The sequence below is a fragment of the Megalobrama amblycephala genome, linkage group LG1 (assembly GCF_018812025.1).
Source record: "Megalobrama amblycephala isolate DHTTF-2021 linkage group LG1, ASM1881202v1, whole genome shotgun sequence".
Classification (NCBI taxonomy): domain Eukaryota; kingdom Metazoa; phylum Chordata; class Actinopteri; order Cypriniformes; family Xenocyprididae; genus Megalobrama; species Megalobrama amblycephala.
Genome location: NC_063044.1, coordinates 484,157 through 503,399, shown reverse-complemented (window position 1 = coordinate 503,399; position 19,243 = coordinate 484,157). Strand labels below are relative to the sequence as shown.

General features: G+C 37.7%; 1 protein-coding gene across 2 annotated transcripts in view; it reads right to left on the bottom strand.

Moving 5' to 3' along the window:
• Positions 1 to 1,880: 1,880 nt before the first annotated feature.
• The window catches only part of dhx36 (DEAH (Asp-Glu-Ala-His) box polypeptide 36), a 55,705-nt gene continuing 38,342 nt past the window's right edge, over positions 1,881 to 19,243 (bottom strand). For both annotated transcript variants that reach the window (XM_048210722.1, XM_048210806.1), the window contains exons 24-25: positions 3,267 to 3,419; positions 1,881 to 2,295 (exon numbers count right to left, since the gene is read on the bottom strand). In XM_048210722.1, coding sequence (XP_048066679.1) covers positions 2,128 to 2,295; positions 3,267 to 3,419 — 321 coding nt within the window. In that variant the 3' untranslated portion in view covers positions 1,881 to 2,127. The remainder of the gene's footprint in view (positions 2,296 to 3,266; positions 3,420 to 19,243) is intronic.

Genomic DNA, 19,243 nt, shown 5'->3' with positions numbered 1-19,243 from the left:
TTTTTTTCTGTTATCACATTGATACCTGACTCTTCAAACTTCACAGCTGCACAGTTCTTAACCAGCTTCATGCAAAATTAATCTACACTCGTTTTTTTTTTCTTTATACAAAAACTGCCAAGAGAAAGCGAGCAATATGAAGGAAAGAACGGGGAATTTGTGTAAGAAATGGCACAAAGTCCCATTACTGACTGCTAAGCCATGGTTCCGACAGCAGATTTTGTTTATTTGTAGTCAAATATTTTTTTTCCCCTTTGTTCAGTGTCTGGTTTGTGTACATAAAATTGTCAATTGATGTCTGGCTGTGGTTTCAGGCTGGTATGAAGGAGAACGTCTGCGGGATGGAGAGAGGGGCTGGTTCTTGGCCGAGTGTGCCGAACTCATCACCTGCCAGGCGACCATCGAGAAAAACATGCAACGGATGGACCGTCTGCAAAGCCTAGAGACCAATGTTTGAGCCCATTACTGGAGCACTACCTCCTATTGAGGAACAGTACATGATAAAAACTGTGGATGAACTCTAACCACTACAGTGCAGTAACTGCTTGAGTTGCTTCAAAAGCTGATACAAAGGATAACTACACAGCATATGGAATTCTGCTTTATACAGCAGCTTTTATGTGGTTATAAACTGAGCTCAGGGCTCATTTTATTTAATTTTTTTTGTCTAGCAAAAATGTGCTTTTTCCAAAGTGACACTGGTTCACTGTTCGGTTCAGAGCACTCCTACATAAGAAGTAACATTTGTGGACTTGGAGTCCCTATTTAAAATGAAGGAAAGTTTTATAGCAGCACAGAGATGTTCACTCACTTATTCACTCTCGTAATTGACTCTCAGGGAAAATGTAAATCTGAATCATGCCATTAAAGGATTAGTCCACTTTTAAATACACTTTTCCTGATAAATTTACTCACCCCCATGTAATCCAAGATGTGCATGTCTTTCTTTTGTCAGTCGAAAAGAAATTAAGGTTTTTGAGGATAACATTCCAGGATTATTCTCCTTACAGTGGATTTCAATGGCTACCAACAGGTTGAAGGTCAAAATTACAGTTTCAGTGCAGCTTCAAGGACTTTAAACGATACCAGATGAGTAATAAGGGTCTTATCTAGCGAATCGATCGGTCATTTTCGAAAAAAATACAACCGTTTATGCTTTATAAACAAAATATTGCCTTGAACGTACTTTCCGCTTCCGCATTCTTCATAACGCTTACGCTGATTCCCTATTCAAGTTACGGAAAAAAACGAAACTGGCGCCGCGTTCGTTCCGTAAGTAGAATAGGGAAGGCGTAGAACATTCAGCGTAAGCGTTATGAAGAATGCGGAAGCGGAAAGTACGTTCAAGGTGATATTTTGTTTATAAAGCATAAACGGTTGTATTTTTTTCGAAAATGACCAATCGATTCGCTAGATAAGACCCTTATTACTCATCTGGTATCGTTTAAAGCCCTTGAAGCTGCACTGAAACTGTATTTTTGACCTTCAATCTGTTGGTAGCCATTGAAATCTACTGTAAGGAGAAAAATCCTGGAATGTTTTCCTCAAAAACCTTCATTTCTTTTCGACTGACGAAAGAAAGACATTAACATATTGGATGACATGGGGGTGAGTAAATTTATCAGGAAAAGTGTATTTAAAAGTGGACTAATCCTTTAATGTATGTATGTTTGTACGCTGTAATGTATGTATTAGATATCCACAATTTTTAAACTTATAAATACATCTCATATGAATCTATATACTGATTATTTCTGTGCATTTAAAAGAAGAAAAAAAAAGATATTTCATTCCTTAAACTTTCACTTTCATGTCCCTTGACCTATATGTATGTGTATATAGTAAAAATTAAGAATGGAAGATCTCCATAGACAAATGGATTATATTTTGGCAAATTTAATGAATTTCTTTAAAGAAAGCATACAACTCAAGCCAATGCTAAAATAAAAAAGAAGTGGAAAAAAATGTGGTTTCTTATTTCTGATGCTGTAGGTATTTACTCCAACACTTGCAAGTATTGATAAAAAAAGGATCAGAATTGGTTTACAGACATCTGTGACAGCAGATCACTGTTCTCTCTGTCACAGCTAAATGTCATTTAAATAAGTAAGCTGCTGGTGGTTGCGCTCACTGGCTACCTCTCCTGTGGTCTTGAGCAGGGGTTTCCTGTGTGGTGATGAGGTCGATTATGGCAGAGATGACAGCACAATCTTTAGACTGCCGGTCATTCCAGTCCACAGGGCGTGGACTTTTTATCTTCTCCTCCAGTAGCATGTCCAGCTCCTTCCTCAGCTCCTAAATTTAAAAAATAAATTTGAAGTATAATTGCAATCCATCACTGAGTGCCCAGTCAAGTCATATGTACGGTGGCCCAGTAGTGCACAACACAACGAAATTAAAAAAGCAAACATAAGTTCACAACACAACGAAATCGAGCCACAACACAACGGAAATGCTCCCGACCACTAGGGGGCTCTCAGAGCTCGGTAAAGTTCGTTTTCCTTGCCACTGTTCTATAGAGTCGGCAGTAATATCAATACCACGATTAGTTTAAACAGTATGTAACCACTGCATATCGACATGAAATATTAATTCAATATCACCTACGTGCAAAATAGCTTCATATTTAGGCCTATACTTGTGAATGATTTGACGCGCTACCACGGCGCATGATGAAGGGAACGTCTGCCAATCCCACTAAGTGGTTAAAACGTATAATTTGTATTCATTAAAATTACTTTTAACATTTAAAAACAGACATGTTCAAATTCCAAAGCTTGTCAGTCTTACCAACAGGAACTAACAACCTTTGGAATTTGAACATGTCTGTTTTTAAATGTTAAAAGTAATTTTAATGAATACAAATTATACGTTTTAACCACTTGGTGGAATTGGTGGATGTTCCCTTTATCATGCGCCGTGGTATCGCGTCAAATCATTCACAAGTATAAATATGAAGCTATTGTGAATGTAGTTGATTTTTAATTAATATACCATGTCGATATACAATGCTTACATACTTAAAACTAATCATGGTATTGATATCTTTGTAAAACTGTCGACTTTATAGAACAGTGGCAAGGAATAGTAATATTACCTAGCTCTAGTTTAATTCCGTTGTGTTGTGGCTTATTCCGTTGTGTTGTGGCTTGTTTCCGTTGTGTTGTGAACTTATGTTTGCTTTTTTAATTTCGTTGTGTTGTGCACTACTGGGCCACCGTACATATGTGGCATGTGAAACTAAAACATGTAAAATTATTGCTCACTTTGACAAGGTGAGCAATGCGTGCTGGGGACTGAAATACAATCCACTCATCCACAGCAATGGTCTCTTGGTCCTGGTCCCTCTGGATGGAAATGTCCCCTCCAAAGAACAGCAATGAAAATGGAGACACCTCGGTACAGTCGTAGAGGAAGATCTATAGAAAAAGAGGGGGGAGGGTCTCAAATAAAAAAAATATCCAAAAGGCTGAAACTCTGCTGACCTCCCTGTAACATAAGTTTAGGTTGTCAAAAAATAGCAAAGCTAAAAAACCAAGATGACTAAAATATTCAAGGGTTTTATTTGGGGGGGGGGTTTACACTTTATTTTTAAGGTGTCCTTGTTACAGTTTAATTATACATTTACATAATATCAATTAACACATGTACTTACTATATGGTAGAGTTAGGAATATGGTTTGGTTTAGGGTTAGTTGCTTGTAATTATACATACTTTACTGTTATTACTACAGTAAGTACATGTAACTTAACAAGGACACTAAAATAAAGTTATACCCCTTAATAATTTAGAAATGCACTCAAAATTATTCAGGGTATAAAGAAATATTACTTGGTTACACTACTTGACTTTACAAATCATAAAAACAATATTTCTAGAAAAGTATATACATTTTCAAAAATTTAAATCAAGATGAATACATTTTCACATTACATTTCTAAGAACTTAATGTGTATTAAAAGAGATCTTTGTCACTGACCCACTTGCACTTGTTGATCAGGTATCAAGCATTACTCAAAATGATTTTTGTAGTTTTGCAAAATTAGCCCGATGCACAAGTAAAAAACAAACAAACAATGATGCAAGCAAAAGCACACATGAAAAATAATGTTGAGACTTTTTTAAGGCCATCTCTGTGCTTAAATGTAATGTATTTTATTAGTAACTGGAGAGCTAGAATGTGTTTGTGAGTGAAAATGTCATCCTGTCCTGTGGCAAGGTGACATTTATAGCCACACACAGAAACAGAATGGTGTAAATGTGTGTGAAAAGAGAGAGAGGAAAAAAAAAAAGCTTTCATTGGCTTTTCCTCCCTCTTAACTTGCTGAACACAGTACCACTGATCTATATAAATTATATATTATATAGATCAGCGCTCAGTACCGAGTCCTAATCAGGGGCTTCTGGGAGCACAGGTTTAACCAAGTGGGGAGGGTGTCACAGGTCAGCACTGAGGACTTTATGTTAGTTCTGACCATAAACAGTGTCTTTAGAGAATGAGAGTGAATGAGGAAAAGACCGACGTGAGACGAGGACAAGAGTACCAAATGCAGACATTAAAATTCAGTTCACCTCAATTCACACTTGTGAATTAATCTTTCTTCACACAAACCTTTTCTGCTTTCAATCTGACGGTTGCTGAGTCTCGTTCTGCCCCCTTTCTCAGTCTCTCCATACACTGGTTTATTCAGCCCTTATTCATGCCATTTCTGTTTTCACCACTTCAATCTCACTATCTGACAATTTTCATAGGTGTGATTGGCAAAGGACAAAAAAGCAGGAAACTATACGGTGCACTTACCGTGGGGGCGGGGCTTTGTTATGGGGAGGGTCTTATTGAGGGGCGTGGCTTGCTTTTGTACTGTTTTTTTATGATAAAGTTATGTAAAATAACTGCTCAGTGCTGCAAAACAGACAACTCTGCTAATGCTAACTTAATTCTATATAAACTATTATGGGTGTGACGAGACAGGTATCTCAAAAGACGAGACTCGAGATTGAGTTCACGAGACGAGACAAGATGGTGAAATGCACGACTAGAAAAAATATTCTGCAGGTGTATTCGAAATGTTTTAACTAATCATCTTGTAATTAATGTCATTTCAGTTCTACTTTCCGAGTATGAATTATCATATGCAGTAAAAGACAACAATACTCAAGCACTGTAAAAGGTTTTGCCACTAACTCAACTGACTGACTTCTCTCCTGTATGATTTCAGTCTCTTCAGACATTACTGTACATGATTTATGAGCTTCTACAACTTTTGACCTCCTAACTGAACTCCTTTCCACAAACTGATCATAGAAATAAAAACAGTATAAATAAAAATGGTAACACTTTACAATAAGGTCTCATTTATTAACATTAATGTATTAACCAACATCAACTAACAATGAGCAATATATGTGCTACAGTATTTATTAATCTAACATGTTAATGTTAGTTAATAAAAATGGTCATTCATTGTTAGTTCATAGTTTACAGTGCATTAACTAATGTTAACAAATGAAACATTATTGTTTGTGCTTAATAAGATTAAGAGAAAACTGTTATTCATTTTTATGATAACACTTTACAATAAATGCAACCATAACCGCACTCTCTCAATATTCAAAGTGCAAATAAGACCAAATTTTTCTTTGATACAGAGCTAAGAGATGGTTACAACTACACTGCCCAGCCTAAAATAGCTTTCATATTGAGAGATATCTGTATTCATCAGGGAGCCGCTTTCAAGATGCGGGTATTTAAATCTCGTTTGAATGCGCGCTCGTGTTTACTTTCACTTTCGTGATCGCTCGTACTCTGTAAATATGGAGCGGTGGCAACCGTTATCCAACTGAATTAAATGTTTTTTTTTTATTTAAATACAAAGCAAAACGACAGGAGAGGCATAATGTAAACGTATGTGGCATATTCTTTCCTAATCATCCTAACACTCTGTCATGGCAACATCACGAGACTACTTTTCCGCCTCGACGAGAAATCTCGTCACATTTTAGTCTCGCTCGTCACACCCCTGCCCTGTAACTCACTGACCTGCCTGCGTTCACAATTCACACGGTGCAGATGGGAAGGAGAACGGCTGACTACACAGTTCATGGGAATAAATTGTGTATTTCCCTCACAATTGTCACAAAATCTCACTAGTCTGTACACTGTCTGTCTGGTCTCTCTGCGCGTTGCTTTGCGAGATCATGCGGCGCGATTTTTTTTTCCTCACTGCTGCACGAGTCTGCGTGAGAATATGGGGGTGTGGCGTCAGAGCGTGAGAATTGGGTGAGTTTAGCTGAATGCGTGAGAGTTGGCAGCCTTGCCGTTACTTTGCTAAATTAGCACAGAATCGTTTAACATTAATGTTATGGAATCATGACAAAAATGATCAATAGATTGGTTAAATTTTACTAGACCTGCATATAAAAATGAAAGACAATATGGATTTGCTTATCTGAATCATCCGTGTTCACTGAAGCTGTTCACGTGAGTACCCAGCAAACACAGTACGTTGTGACGACGTCGTCAGTTAGTCGTCATTTGGTCAGCGTGACATTACTTTATGACAACGTTGTGAGGACGTCGTGGTAATGTTCCATTTTTTAGAATCTTGGCTAACGTTCCAGAAACGTCGCGGGCACGTCCTCAAAAGACGTCGCTGGTTAATCCCACGAAGAACGTTGTAGCGACGTGGTCCATTGGTCTCATGATAACTTTCCAGATGTTGCATTAAGCCAACATGTTTGTTAATATGGCATTTGGATATTATGAGTAAATTTAATTGATTCAAACTTTTTAAATGAAACGATGTAGTTTTATTTATATCCCAGATAGCACACGTACGTCTGCAAGACGTCTGTTAAAGATCACTTCATCTGGAAAGCATCTGCTGTTTACAAACATCTAATAGACGTCTTTAAGATGTCAGTTTTACATACATTCTAAATCATAAACATCTTAAAGACGTCTTCTAAACGTCTATTTGACATCTGACAGGATACGTCCTATAGACGTATTCCAGATGAGCAAACACCCTAAATAATACGTCTTCCAGACGTAAACACGCACATCAAATAGACGTCTCCGAGATGTACGTGTGCTATCAGGGATGTGAGTTATACCTAATATATTCATAAAATATTTGCCAGCAAAACTACCCAACATTTTACTTAATAAATTGTGATTATTCATATATTTGTGAACAAAAGAGGTTTACTGAATGACAACGTTGTGAGGACGTCGTGGTAAAGTTCCATTTTTTTTTTTTTTTTTTTAAGAATCTTGGCTAACGTTCCAGAAACGTCGCGGACACGTCCTCAAAAGACGTCGCTGGTTAATCCCACGGAGAACGTTGTAGCGACGTGGTCCATTGGTCTCCTGATAACTTGATATATAACTTTTTGTGTTCAAAATTTACAAAAAATTATACAATGGGAATGTACAACAGGAATACATTTTCCAAACCGTGTTTTTGTCTTACCCTGAATCATTATGGTACACCTAATAAGTGTTTATATTCGGACTATTTTAGACCAGTCTAGTAGGAACCGCTGCGGAGTAGCACAAATACCTGCGAGACTTGTCATAGACATAAACAGAGAGAAGTAGCTCCGGCTACAATATTCTTCCGCAAGATGCATGCCATTCTGTTTAACCGTTAGAGAGCAAAAAGTTACGGACTTGTTTATATATTATATGTTGTGGCACGTGCGAGACAAATTCGAAATTTTAAACAAGCGAGTCAAACGGACTTTCGGAGAATCTGAGTACTGCGCATGCGCATCATCTTGTTTTGTAACGGTCGACTTCCAGCACACGGACACGGAGTAAAAGGTAAGCCCTACAAATCTGCTTTTATTCATCGTTTTTGCCCATGTGACACTAAATATCACTTGTGATGAGTAATGTTAGTGCAGTGTTTTTGGTTTTCTAAATTTATTTCATAAATAAATTCCGTTTGGTTAATGTGCGCACGAGCGCTGTCCCCGTGAGGCGGTCTGAGGTAACGTTAACGTTAAAATCTGAGACACAGTTTTATATTTTTATTTTAGTCATTTAAATGTAACGTTAACTGTTTAATGCTATAAGCGGCAGAATAATCACTTATATTCGTTAAACGGCAACTGTAGTAAGTTAGATTGTTTGTTAATTTTAGACCCTGCCTGGCCGCCATGGCATGAAGCTCACATGAACCATATTGAATCTGTAAACGGTTAATCAGATACGGTTAATTACTTAACGATTTGTTTACTTAAATTCTTTGTAATGACAATGAACCAGCCAAATCAATGATTTAGAGTTGTTTATAACCAAATATTCTCGTTTGTCGCCACTTACTGGTTTAACTTTAACGTCATGTGTGAGTCTATTCATTCCTATAAATCTAACATACTTTTTATTTTCAGCAGCTGGAGGAGAGACAGCCTGTGTAGCAACAACAAGACAACAATGATTATAAGCAGGGGTGGGTATTAAATTCGTTTCTGACTTGTTCAGTACCAATAGGACTAATGGTGCTGCTATCGTTATGTATGTAACGTTCAGTCATTAATTGCCCTTTGTATACAACCACATGTCATTCAGATAATCTCCAGGTGGACTCCAAGGGTCCAGGATCAAGAGATCATTCATTATTCAGACCATGTTCCAGGAGAAGCAGCGTATCCTGGGTGAACAAATATGCCTCCTTTTTCCAATATCACTTAGGTAAGACTAAATGGATTTAAATTGATTTCAATCATGGGTCATGTGTTTCAGGTCTGCTTGATCATTTTGTTGTCCTGGATGTGAGAATATGGTCAAAAGGTGTGTCAATCAGCATCCAGCCATAAAAAAAGTTAAAGTTCTCGTTAAAAGGCTCAGGAGGACAAACAGGTAATTCACATGGTTGAATTTCACAATTCAATTACTCACAGAGACAAAGAGATGTTAATAATTCTGAATTTGAGAAGTCAGCAATTTTACTATTTGATACATTAACACTTTTTATTTAATTCAGAATGAAATCATTGTGATTGATGAATCTGAATATAGTTGATGTGTACATTTATTTAGAAATCGGATTTGATATTTGAAAATGCACTGTCTGTGCAAAATTACAGACTTTCCCGCTGTTGGTGCATATTAACCATCGTCCTGTCATTGCTTCTTTTCTGTTTCAAAAAGCAGATTTTATATTTATCATTCCAGATCCTGATTAGGACACGCAGAGAACATGAAGCTATGTGCCGTGCTGCTTATATTTATCAAGCAGTAAAAATGCTTAAAACTAAACAGAAGCATTTTGAAATTGTATGACAACAGTCATTTATTACACTGCATTCATTCAACAACAGTGGTTAGTTTTGTATGTCACTGCATCATTTCTACATCATTCCACATGCTTTACACTTTCAAATTTCAGTTTTTAATCTGATCAAGTGTTTACATATCCTATTGAACAGATTAGAAAAGGTTTAACCAACCCCTTACAATCAGAATGAAATTTTAAAATCTGATTTGGCAAATTTATTCTGAATGACATGGTTGTATGTGACTTAAAGGGATAGTTCACCCAAAAATGAAAATTCTGTCATCATTTACTCACCCTCAGCTTGTTCCAAAGCTGTATAAATTTCTTCTGTTAAAAACCACCATTGACTTCCATAGTTTTTTTTTTCTACTATGGAAGTCAATGTTGGCCCAAAGCAGCCTGGTAACAAACTTTCTTTAAAATATCTTATTTTATAGCTTTGGAACAAGCTGAGGGTGAGTAAATGATGATAGAATTTTCATTTTTTGGTGAACTATCCCTTTAATTTGACTGTGCAACTAGTCCGATTACAAATTAATTAGTAGGGTCCATGTAAATGCAGCTATTGTATAGTCCCAAATTATACACAATCACATCACATAGGCTGCTTGGCAACCCTATAACTTTTTTAAATCTGAAGCTATAGCAGCAACATTAGCTGTGTTTACATGGGCTCTAATAATCAGACTTTAATCAGGCTAGTAGCACAGATGGAATAAAAAGTCACATGTAATCACATTAGTTGAAATGAATTAGCCGGGTCCAATTGACATTTCATTCGGATTGAAAGGGCATGTTTAAAGCTTTTTTTTTTTTTTTTTTTTTTTTTTTTTTTTTAAATCTGTTCGATACTATCAAATACAATCCAAAATCTCCTTCCACTCATCATCTCATCCGCAAGCATCTTGTTTTGGGCATTGAAAGGGGCATTTTTACTGCTTGATAAATATAAACAGCATGGCACAAAGCTTAATGTGCTCATCCTCTCCTAATTATGACCCATAATAGATAAATGTTAAGTCTGTTTTTAAAACAAAGAAAAGCTGTGTAGTGCAGTCATGCAATGTACCAACTGCTTTGACATGATTCAGGGGTGTGATTCTTCCGGAAAAATCCGGAAATCCGGCTTTTCCGACCTGAAAATGATGCTCTCGTAAATCATGCAAAAAAAAAAAAAAATGGGGGGTGGGGGGTCAGGGTTGCGGCGGTTGCGATGGGTCGAGTATTGGTAAACATAATGACCGCTCACCGCTGTCAACATTTTTTGTGCCTCTGATTCATGTCGTCATGTCACTCCACAAGTAGTCTAATCATTTGTCACGATTGAAGTTCAAAGTGTAACGTTACGCGCACTGTTACGAATGCGCACACACACCCAACCGCGCCCAACCATCTACTTACGTGAACAGCTTCAGTGAACACGGATGATTCAGATAAGCAAATCCATATTGTCTTTCATTTTTATATGCAGGTCTAGTAAAATTTAACCAATCTATTGATCATTTCTGTCATGATTCCATAACATTAATGTTAAACGATTCTGGGCTAATTTAGGAAAGTAATGGCAAGGCTGCCAACTCTCACGCATTCAGCGTGAGACTCACGCAATTGACCCAATTCTCACGCTCTCACGCCACACCCCAATATTCTCACGCAGACTCGTGCAGCAGTGAGGGAAAAAAAAATCGCGCCGCATGATCTCGCAAAGCAACGCGCAGAGAGACCCGACAGACAGTGTACAGACTAGTGAGTTTTTGTGACACTTGTGAGGGAAATACACAATTTATTCCCATAAACTGTGTAGTCAGCCATTCTCCCTCCCATCTGCACCGTGTGAATTGTGAATGCAGGCAGGTCAGTGAGTTACAGGGCGCTCCGTGTCTCCGTCCAGTTTAGGTTAGTAACTAATAGGCCTAATATGCTGTTATATAGTTTATAGGGGTGTGACGAGCGAGACTAAATTGTGACGAGATTTCTCGTCGAGGTGAAAAGTAGTCTCGTGATGTTGCCATGACAGAGTGTTAGGATGATCAGGAAAGAATACATTTAATTCAGTTGGATAACGGTTGCCGCCGCTCCATATTTACAGAGTACGCGCGATCACGAAAGTGAAAGTAAACGCGAGCGCGCATTCAAACGAGATTTCAATACCCCGCATTTGAAAGCGGCTCCCTGATGAATACAGATATCTCTCAATATGAAAGCTATTTTAGGCTGGGCAGTGTAGTTGTAACCATGTCTTAGCTCTGTATCAAAGAAAAATGTGGTCTTATTTGCACTTTTAATATTGAGAGAGTGTGATTATGGTTGCCCTTATTGTAAAGTGTTACCATAAAAATTAATAACAGTTTTCTCTTAATCTTATTAAGCACAAACAATAAGGTTTAATTTGTTAACATTAGTTAATGCACTGTGAACTATCATGAACTAACAATGAATGACTATTTTTATTAACTAACATTAACATGTTAGATTAATTAATACTGTAGCAAAGATATTGCTCATTGTTAGTTGATGTTGGTTAATACATTAATGTTAATAAATGAGACCTTATTGTAAAGTGTTACCATTTTTATTTATACTGTTTTTATTTCTATGATCAGTTTGTGGAAAGGAGTTCAGTTAGGAGGTCAAAAGTTGTAGAAGCTCATAAATCATGTACAGTAAGATCTGAAGAGACTGAAATCATACAGAAGTCAGTCAGTTGAGTTAGTGGCAAAACCTTTTACATTACTTGAGTATTGTTGTCTTTTACTGCATATGATAATTCATACTCAGAAAGTAGAACTGAAATGACATTCATTACAAGATGATTAGTTAAAACATTTCAAATACACCTGCAGACTATTTTTTTCTAGTCGTGTATTTCACCATCTTGTCTCCTCTCGTGAACTCAATCTCGAGTCTCGTCTTTTGAGATACCGGTCTCGTCACACCCCTAATAGTCTATATAGAATTAAGTTAGCATTAGCAGAGTTGTCTGTTTTGCAGCACTGAGCAGTTATTTTACATAACTTTATCATAAAAAAACAGTACAAAAGCAAGCCATGCCCCTCCGTAAGCCCCTCCCCATAACAAAGCCCCGCCCCCATGGTAAGTGCACCGTATAGTTTCCTGCTTTTTTGTCCTTTGCCAATCACACCTATGATGATTATCGGGGTAACTAACTTGTATGCAAGGGCCCACAAACTACTGAGTGTCCAAACTTACACAGTGTATGCCTGCCTAAAGGGTTAGTTCACACAAAAATGAAAAAAAAATGACTCACCCTTATGTCATTCTGAACATGCAAGAATGTGTTGTTCATCTTCAAACCATAAGTGAAGATATTTAAATGAAATCTGAGAGTTTTCTGTCTCTCAATTTACAGACCATGCAACTAACACTTTGATACTTCAAAAAGTTCATAAAGAGATTGTAAAAGTGATCCATATGAATGGAGCAGTTTAGTCCAAATTTTCTGAAGAGACTTGTTCACTAAATGCAATATACAGTTTGAGTTTAGACTTATTCACATATAAACATTAATTAGCAAACATAAATGAAAGCTCAACTGTACTTGTTTGTATATGCATTTGTGTATTAAATTTGTTCATTATATAAAGTGATTGAATTTATTCAGAAAATTTGGACTAAACCTCTCAATTCATTAGATTAGATTTACGATCTGTATGAACTTTTGTTTTAAACATCAAAGTGGCAATTGTGTAGACTGTCAATGGAGCAATGGAGGGACAGAAAGCTCTCAGATTTCATTAAGTTATCTTTATTTGTGTTTTGAACATGAACGAAAATCTTGACAGGTTTGGAACGACATAAATTCATGTCATGATAAAAACAAATAATGTTGTAACTTACAATATATACATGATATTTTAATAATTTCAAAATACTATCAAATATGCCCTTACTGTATTTTTTCTTAAAATATTTTTTTCGTGCTTTCGTGTACAGAAAGATATATTTTTTGAGGAGGCTGCAACAATGACTAAAGCCAGGGACACACTAAACGACTGTAAGGCCGATTATAAATGTAATTTGATACTTTCAACTGATCTTGCCCAAACAGGTCGGGTCAGAGCCAGTTGCGTTCAGTCTGTTTAGTCGAAGGAAACAGTTTTTAAGTGTGTCGATTTCAGTCTTAGAATGTTTCAGCTTGTCGTTCAGTGTGTCCCCAGCTTGAAGGAGTCAGCAGTGAGGGAAGTAATCGTTAAAATGTAAGTTCTTTGAGAATTTGAGCATTGTTTATTATCTAAATGTAATAATGTACACTGCCAGTCAAAGATATTGAGATTTGGAAGATGTTGCAAAATTTAATTTATTCCTTTGACGGAAAATTTTCGACATTATTTTTCTAGTCTTCAGTGCCACTTGATCTTTGATCATTCTAATATGCTGAATTGATGAAATGTGTTGCTTCATATTGTTGTGTTCTTGAGCATCAAATCATCATATTAGAATGATTTCTGAAGGATCATGTGACACTGAAGACTGGAGTTAATGATGCTGAAAATTCAGCTTTCATCACAGGAATAACTTACTTTAAGATTAAACTTTAGATTAAAGTAGAATACAGTTAATAGGAAAACTATTTTAGAATATTAAAGTAAATCTACTTCACAATATTATTATTTTACTTTATTTTTTCATCAAATGCAGCCTTGGTAGAAGAGACTGCTTTCAAAAGTAAAAATGCAACTTCTAACAATGTAATCCTCTTTTTCAGCTGCCAGAGGAGGATGATGATGGCAGTGGTGACCGAGGTGACTGTGCAGGAGGAACATGTAAGTTGAAGATGCTTTCCTCATACCTTTCTAACAAACAATAAACCTGACTACAATAACTACTACAATAAATATTTTTTTATCTTCCAGTTTGCAAAAATCCAAAGTGATTATATAGAGACCATCCTCCTATCCTTGCCTCAGAAGAACCTGAGAAAGACACTCTTCCTCTTCTCTCACAGCTCTCCATCATCTACCTCTGCAACACTGTTGGAAAGAGTGTTCTGCACAGCTGAGGACACGGTAATGAGAGATCTCAAATTCTTCCTGAGAAAGTCCACATGTTCATTTTCTTGAACAAAAACTGTACATGTATTTTTAGGTGGGCCAAACTATTATTTGAAGAAATGCTAAAAAAAATCTTTATATTGTTCTTTATATATATCTTTTATTCTTTTTGAATGTCATCTTCTGGATTTTTTTTAGCTTTTGAGAAGCTCAAGGACTGTATATCTTTGGTAATTGTGATATTGTCTGGCAGTAAAGCAGTATTAAAGCACATTACCTCAGTATATTTGTAGCAGCTGCCTCATATAGAACACTTAGGAAATGGTTTAAAATATTTTTTTTTTTTACAAATAAAGTGATAAATATCTGCTGAATCTTTTTCATATTTTTGTCATTTTTGTGCCAAATTATGGATAGTAGTAATCATAAGAGTATCTATAAATATAATTGATAAAATCATTATTTAACTATACCCATCTAATGATAAAACACTTTGTCAATTAAAAGAATAAAACATATTAATCACTGGTTACATTTATTTATTGATTGTATTGTTTGATCTATGAATGTTCAATTTATGAATTCATGTGTTCAATTTTCTGTACTCATAACTTGATAACAATTTACATGGTTAAAACATGGTTACATGGTAATGTTCAAATGTACTGGCTTAGTAATTGTGCAAAGTAACAATGCTGATGATTTCATGGATGCAGTGTGTTTCTAGCCATTTTCTATCAGAATTTAACGAGGGTTTCTATTGGTTTCCACTACATATTTTGATCTGCAAATGTATTAACCAAAGCAATACAATTCCCTATAACAATTAGAATTTATAAGGTTTTATAGCAGAAAATGAAGTGTTTATCAGTTCTGCATGGATTTCAAGGTCATGGACGGAGCACATTTCCATTTCCCGGAGTAAAGGTATTTTGGTCTTTAGGACGTACCTGTTACGTTCCAGCAACGTACCACTAAAACGTCGCCACAACGAATATGGGAATCACAAAGTTACGTCGCTGGAACGTTATTCGGGACGTCGTTGCAACTAATATGAGCCGATCCAGTTACGTTTTTACAACGTGCCAGTTTGGTAGTTGAGACGTTACTGTCACGTTCCAGCGACGTACCACTATAACGTCGCCACAACGAATATGGGAATCAAAGTTACGTCCCTAGAACGTTATTTGGAACGTCGCTGCGACTAACATGAGCCGATCCGGTTACGTTTTTACAACGTGCCAGTTTGGTCGTTGAGACGTACTCCTCACGTTACAGAGACGTACCACTATAACATCGCCACGACGAATATGGGAATCACAAAGTTACGTCCCTAGAACGTTATTTGGTACGTCGCTGCGACTAATATGAGCCGATCTGGTTACGTTTTTACAACGTGCCAGTTTGGTCGTTGAGACGTACTCCTCACGTTACAGAGACGTACCACTATAACGTCGCCACGACGAATATGGGAATCACAAAGTTACGTCCCTAGAACGTTATTTGGTACGTCGCTACAACGAATATGGTCCGGTCCAGTTACGTCGTCACAACGTAACTGTGTTAGCTGGGTAGATGGTTGGGCGCGGTTGGGTGTGTGCGCATTCATAACAGTGCGCGTACACTTTGAACTTCAGTCGTGACAAATGATTGGACTACTTGCGGAGTGACATGACGACATGAATCAGAGGCACAAAAAACGTTGACAGCGGTGAGCGGTCATTATGTTTACCAATACTCGACCCATCGCAACCGCCGCAACCCTGACTCCCCACCCCCCCAATTTTTTTTTTTTTTTTTGCATGATTTACGAGAGCATCATTTTCAGGTCGGAAAAGCCGGATTTCCGGATTTTTCCGGAAGAATCACACCCCTGAATTTTCCCCAGGGGTCTCCTTTGTCACACTCTTAAAAATCTTTTTTTCTCCCTGTACTTTTGATTTTCTTAACTCTGTCCTGATGTTTCCCGCATCGCTATGAAGGAATGCCATAACTACTAAAGAAAGAAAGACTAGGCGAAAAAGAAATAAAGCCATCAACAATTATCTGTCAGCTGGTCATTAAATTGCAAAATAAAAAAACCTGGTCAGGGTTCATCAGGACCCTAATGTGAACCAAGCAAATAGACAGGCATTAATTATTGATTTCACATCAAACAAAGAAGAGCATGCCAGGTCTCACCCTGAGGACACTGTCACACAGGACAGGACAGATCAATCTGTATCACTGTGACAGAACAGCACCAAAAAGTTAAAATTGTTAGTTTTCTGGCAGCCGCAGGTGCAACTGTGCATGTGAGATTCACGAGCAAGGAGAGATATGCCAGAAATTGTACTCATTGACCTGTTTTGAGAGGATGTTGGATAGCTTTGAAAGTATTAGATCCCACCCTCCCTTCAGAGCACTCTCCAAAGCTACCCCTCCTTCAAAACAGATGACAAGGTCGCACACAGCCAGAGTAGATTCTGCCAAGCGTCACAAGAGACGGTGTTAAATTACCTCATGTTTCAAAGCACATAACATTACAACAATAATGAACGTAAACAATTTAGAGAGCTCTGACTTGTACCAAATGACTGCTGAAGATTCATTTAATGTTGCCAGAGAAACGCATAAAGCTGAGCCTGAGGACGTGAACAGCTCAGAGTAGAAGGTCACGGGTTGCCATCCCGTAATTATGGTTAAGACATGGCATGAATGCAGCATAAACTTGTTGTTTTGGTTCAGGAGGAAATGTAAAAGGTGGCTGCTGTTCATTTGAGGTGCTCTGTGGCAATCAGCACTGTGATTGACATGTATAATGAAGTCTTAAGAATCTGCTGCAGGGTGGAGTTTGCAATGAACTGGTTTGGGGTGTTATGAACCCAGTATGGGTCATATTTGTTGGTTTGTTTTTTTTCCTTGTTTTGTAGGATGGTGCTGGGGTGAGTGACGTAATCATTACTGAGGACTTACACCTGTGTGGAGCTGATGCCGGCAAATTTAAGCAGTTCCCTTCAGAGTGATGGCGCTGGCTCTCCCCTCCTCGTGTCGTGCTCGTTTTCTCTTCAGTTGTTTGTTTTGTTTTCATTTAGTCTTCCTCTTAATTTTATTCTTACTTTAATAAATGTTACTACTTTTTCCGACCCTCATCCAACGTGTTGTCTCCTTCTTTGTCGCGGCTTGCGAGCCGGCCGTGACAAATGGGGGCTCGTCCTTTAATTTTTGAAAAATTCCTGTTGTTTTTGACGTGATTCGAAAGCGCTTTGTTTTGTTTGCGTTCGGTTATTTTGTAAGGAAATTCGGCGTGTTGATTAACCGACTGTAAAACCGGAAGAATGATTGTTTGTATAACGCTATTGTTTGGGATGTTTAATGCATCGTTTTGAAGGAAATACGCGTTGGATTTGGCTGTTTTAAGGACGGAGTGCGATGGATTGCTGTATCCGTAATTTAGCTGTCTTTTGATGCGAAGTTTTAGAAGGTAAGTGATTTTGCAAATCCTATCGTGGGGGAATTTTGAATGGTGTTCCCTTGTTAGGTGTAGCTGCTCGTTCCCTTTTGGAACGAGTGGGGTAATGTAATGTTTTTTTATTTTTGTGTTTGTGACCGTGAGTAGAGCAGTTGTCTCGGGAGCATATCCGTGGTATGAGTGAGTCGCCAGCGTGCTGGTTGCTTTTCTTGTACCAGCGGGAATTCGTGCTTAAATACCCCTCACCAGTAACCACACGAAGATTAGGGGTGAGTTAGTTAGTTTTCTTTTGTAGATAGGGAAAGGGAACTTGTTGTTATTCCTCCTGCTGGGGTTTGTAGTCGAAGATTTTATTAGTTCTCCGTCTGAAGCTTTGCTCGATTCGTGTGCAAAAGATCAATTATTTAAAATTGCTGATCACTATGGAATTGAAATTGGAGATAAGAGGGTAAAGGATACTTCAATTAGAGAAACGCTTAAAACAAAACTGATAGAGCAGTCCATACTATTTGAAATGCCAGCTACTGCCGGTCAAGTTAAACCTCATGTTGGCTCTTTAACATTTGAGCAACAAGAACGCTTGTTGTTACAGCTTGAACAGGAAGTTGGAGGTAGAGCGTGAAAAAACTATAAATTTCCAGCAATTTCCACTGCTGGAAATTTACGTTTAGTTCCAAAATTTAATGAGCGAGACCCAGATACCTTCTTTATATTGTTTGAGCAGATAGCGGAGGCAAGAGGTTGGCCTAGTAAAGAACGTACACTGCTTTTACAATGCGTGCTCACTGGCAGGGTTCAAGAAGTCTATTCGGCTCTTTCACTCACTGACTGCCAAGATTACGATACCGTTAAAGCTGCAGGTTTAAAAGCGTACGAATTAGTACCAGAAGCGTACCGACAAAAGTTTAGAACATTGTCTAAGGGAGTTGAGGCTCATGTTGAGTTTGCTAGAGAGCTTACTACTGCATTTAATCGTTGGTGTATGGCGTCGGAGGTAACCACGTTTGAGGAGTTAAGTAACTTAATTGTGCTTGAACAGTTTAAGAACTCTGTTCCTGCTCGCATTGCGACATATATAAATGAGCAGAAAGCTGATACACCTGCTAAAGCTGCTGAGTTAGCTGACGATTATATTTTGACGCATAAGAGTAGGTTTGAGTTTCGGAAAAGGGATGAAATGTTTGAAGAGAAAGTACATTAAGCACAATAAAGCTAGTGCTTATCACGCCCAAAGCCAGGGGGCTTTGGAGCGTTTCCATCAGACGCTTAAGTCCTTATTGCGGGCATATTGTACGGAGATGGAAGGTGATTGGGAGGAGGGATTGCCGTGGTTGATGTTGTCAGCACGTGAGGTATGTCAGGAAAGTAATGGATTCAGTCCCAATGACTTGGTGTTTGGGCACACCGTTCGGGGACCACTGGCTGTGCTTCGTGATAACTGGACTGAGAGTACGCCACCTAAAAACTTGATAAGTTATGTGAATGACTTTAA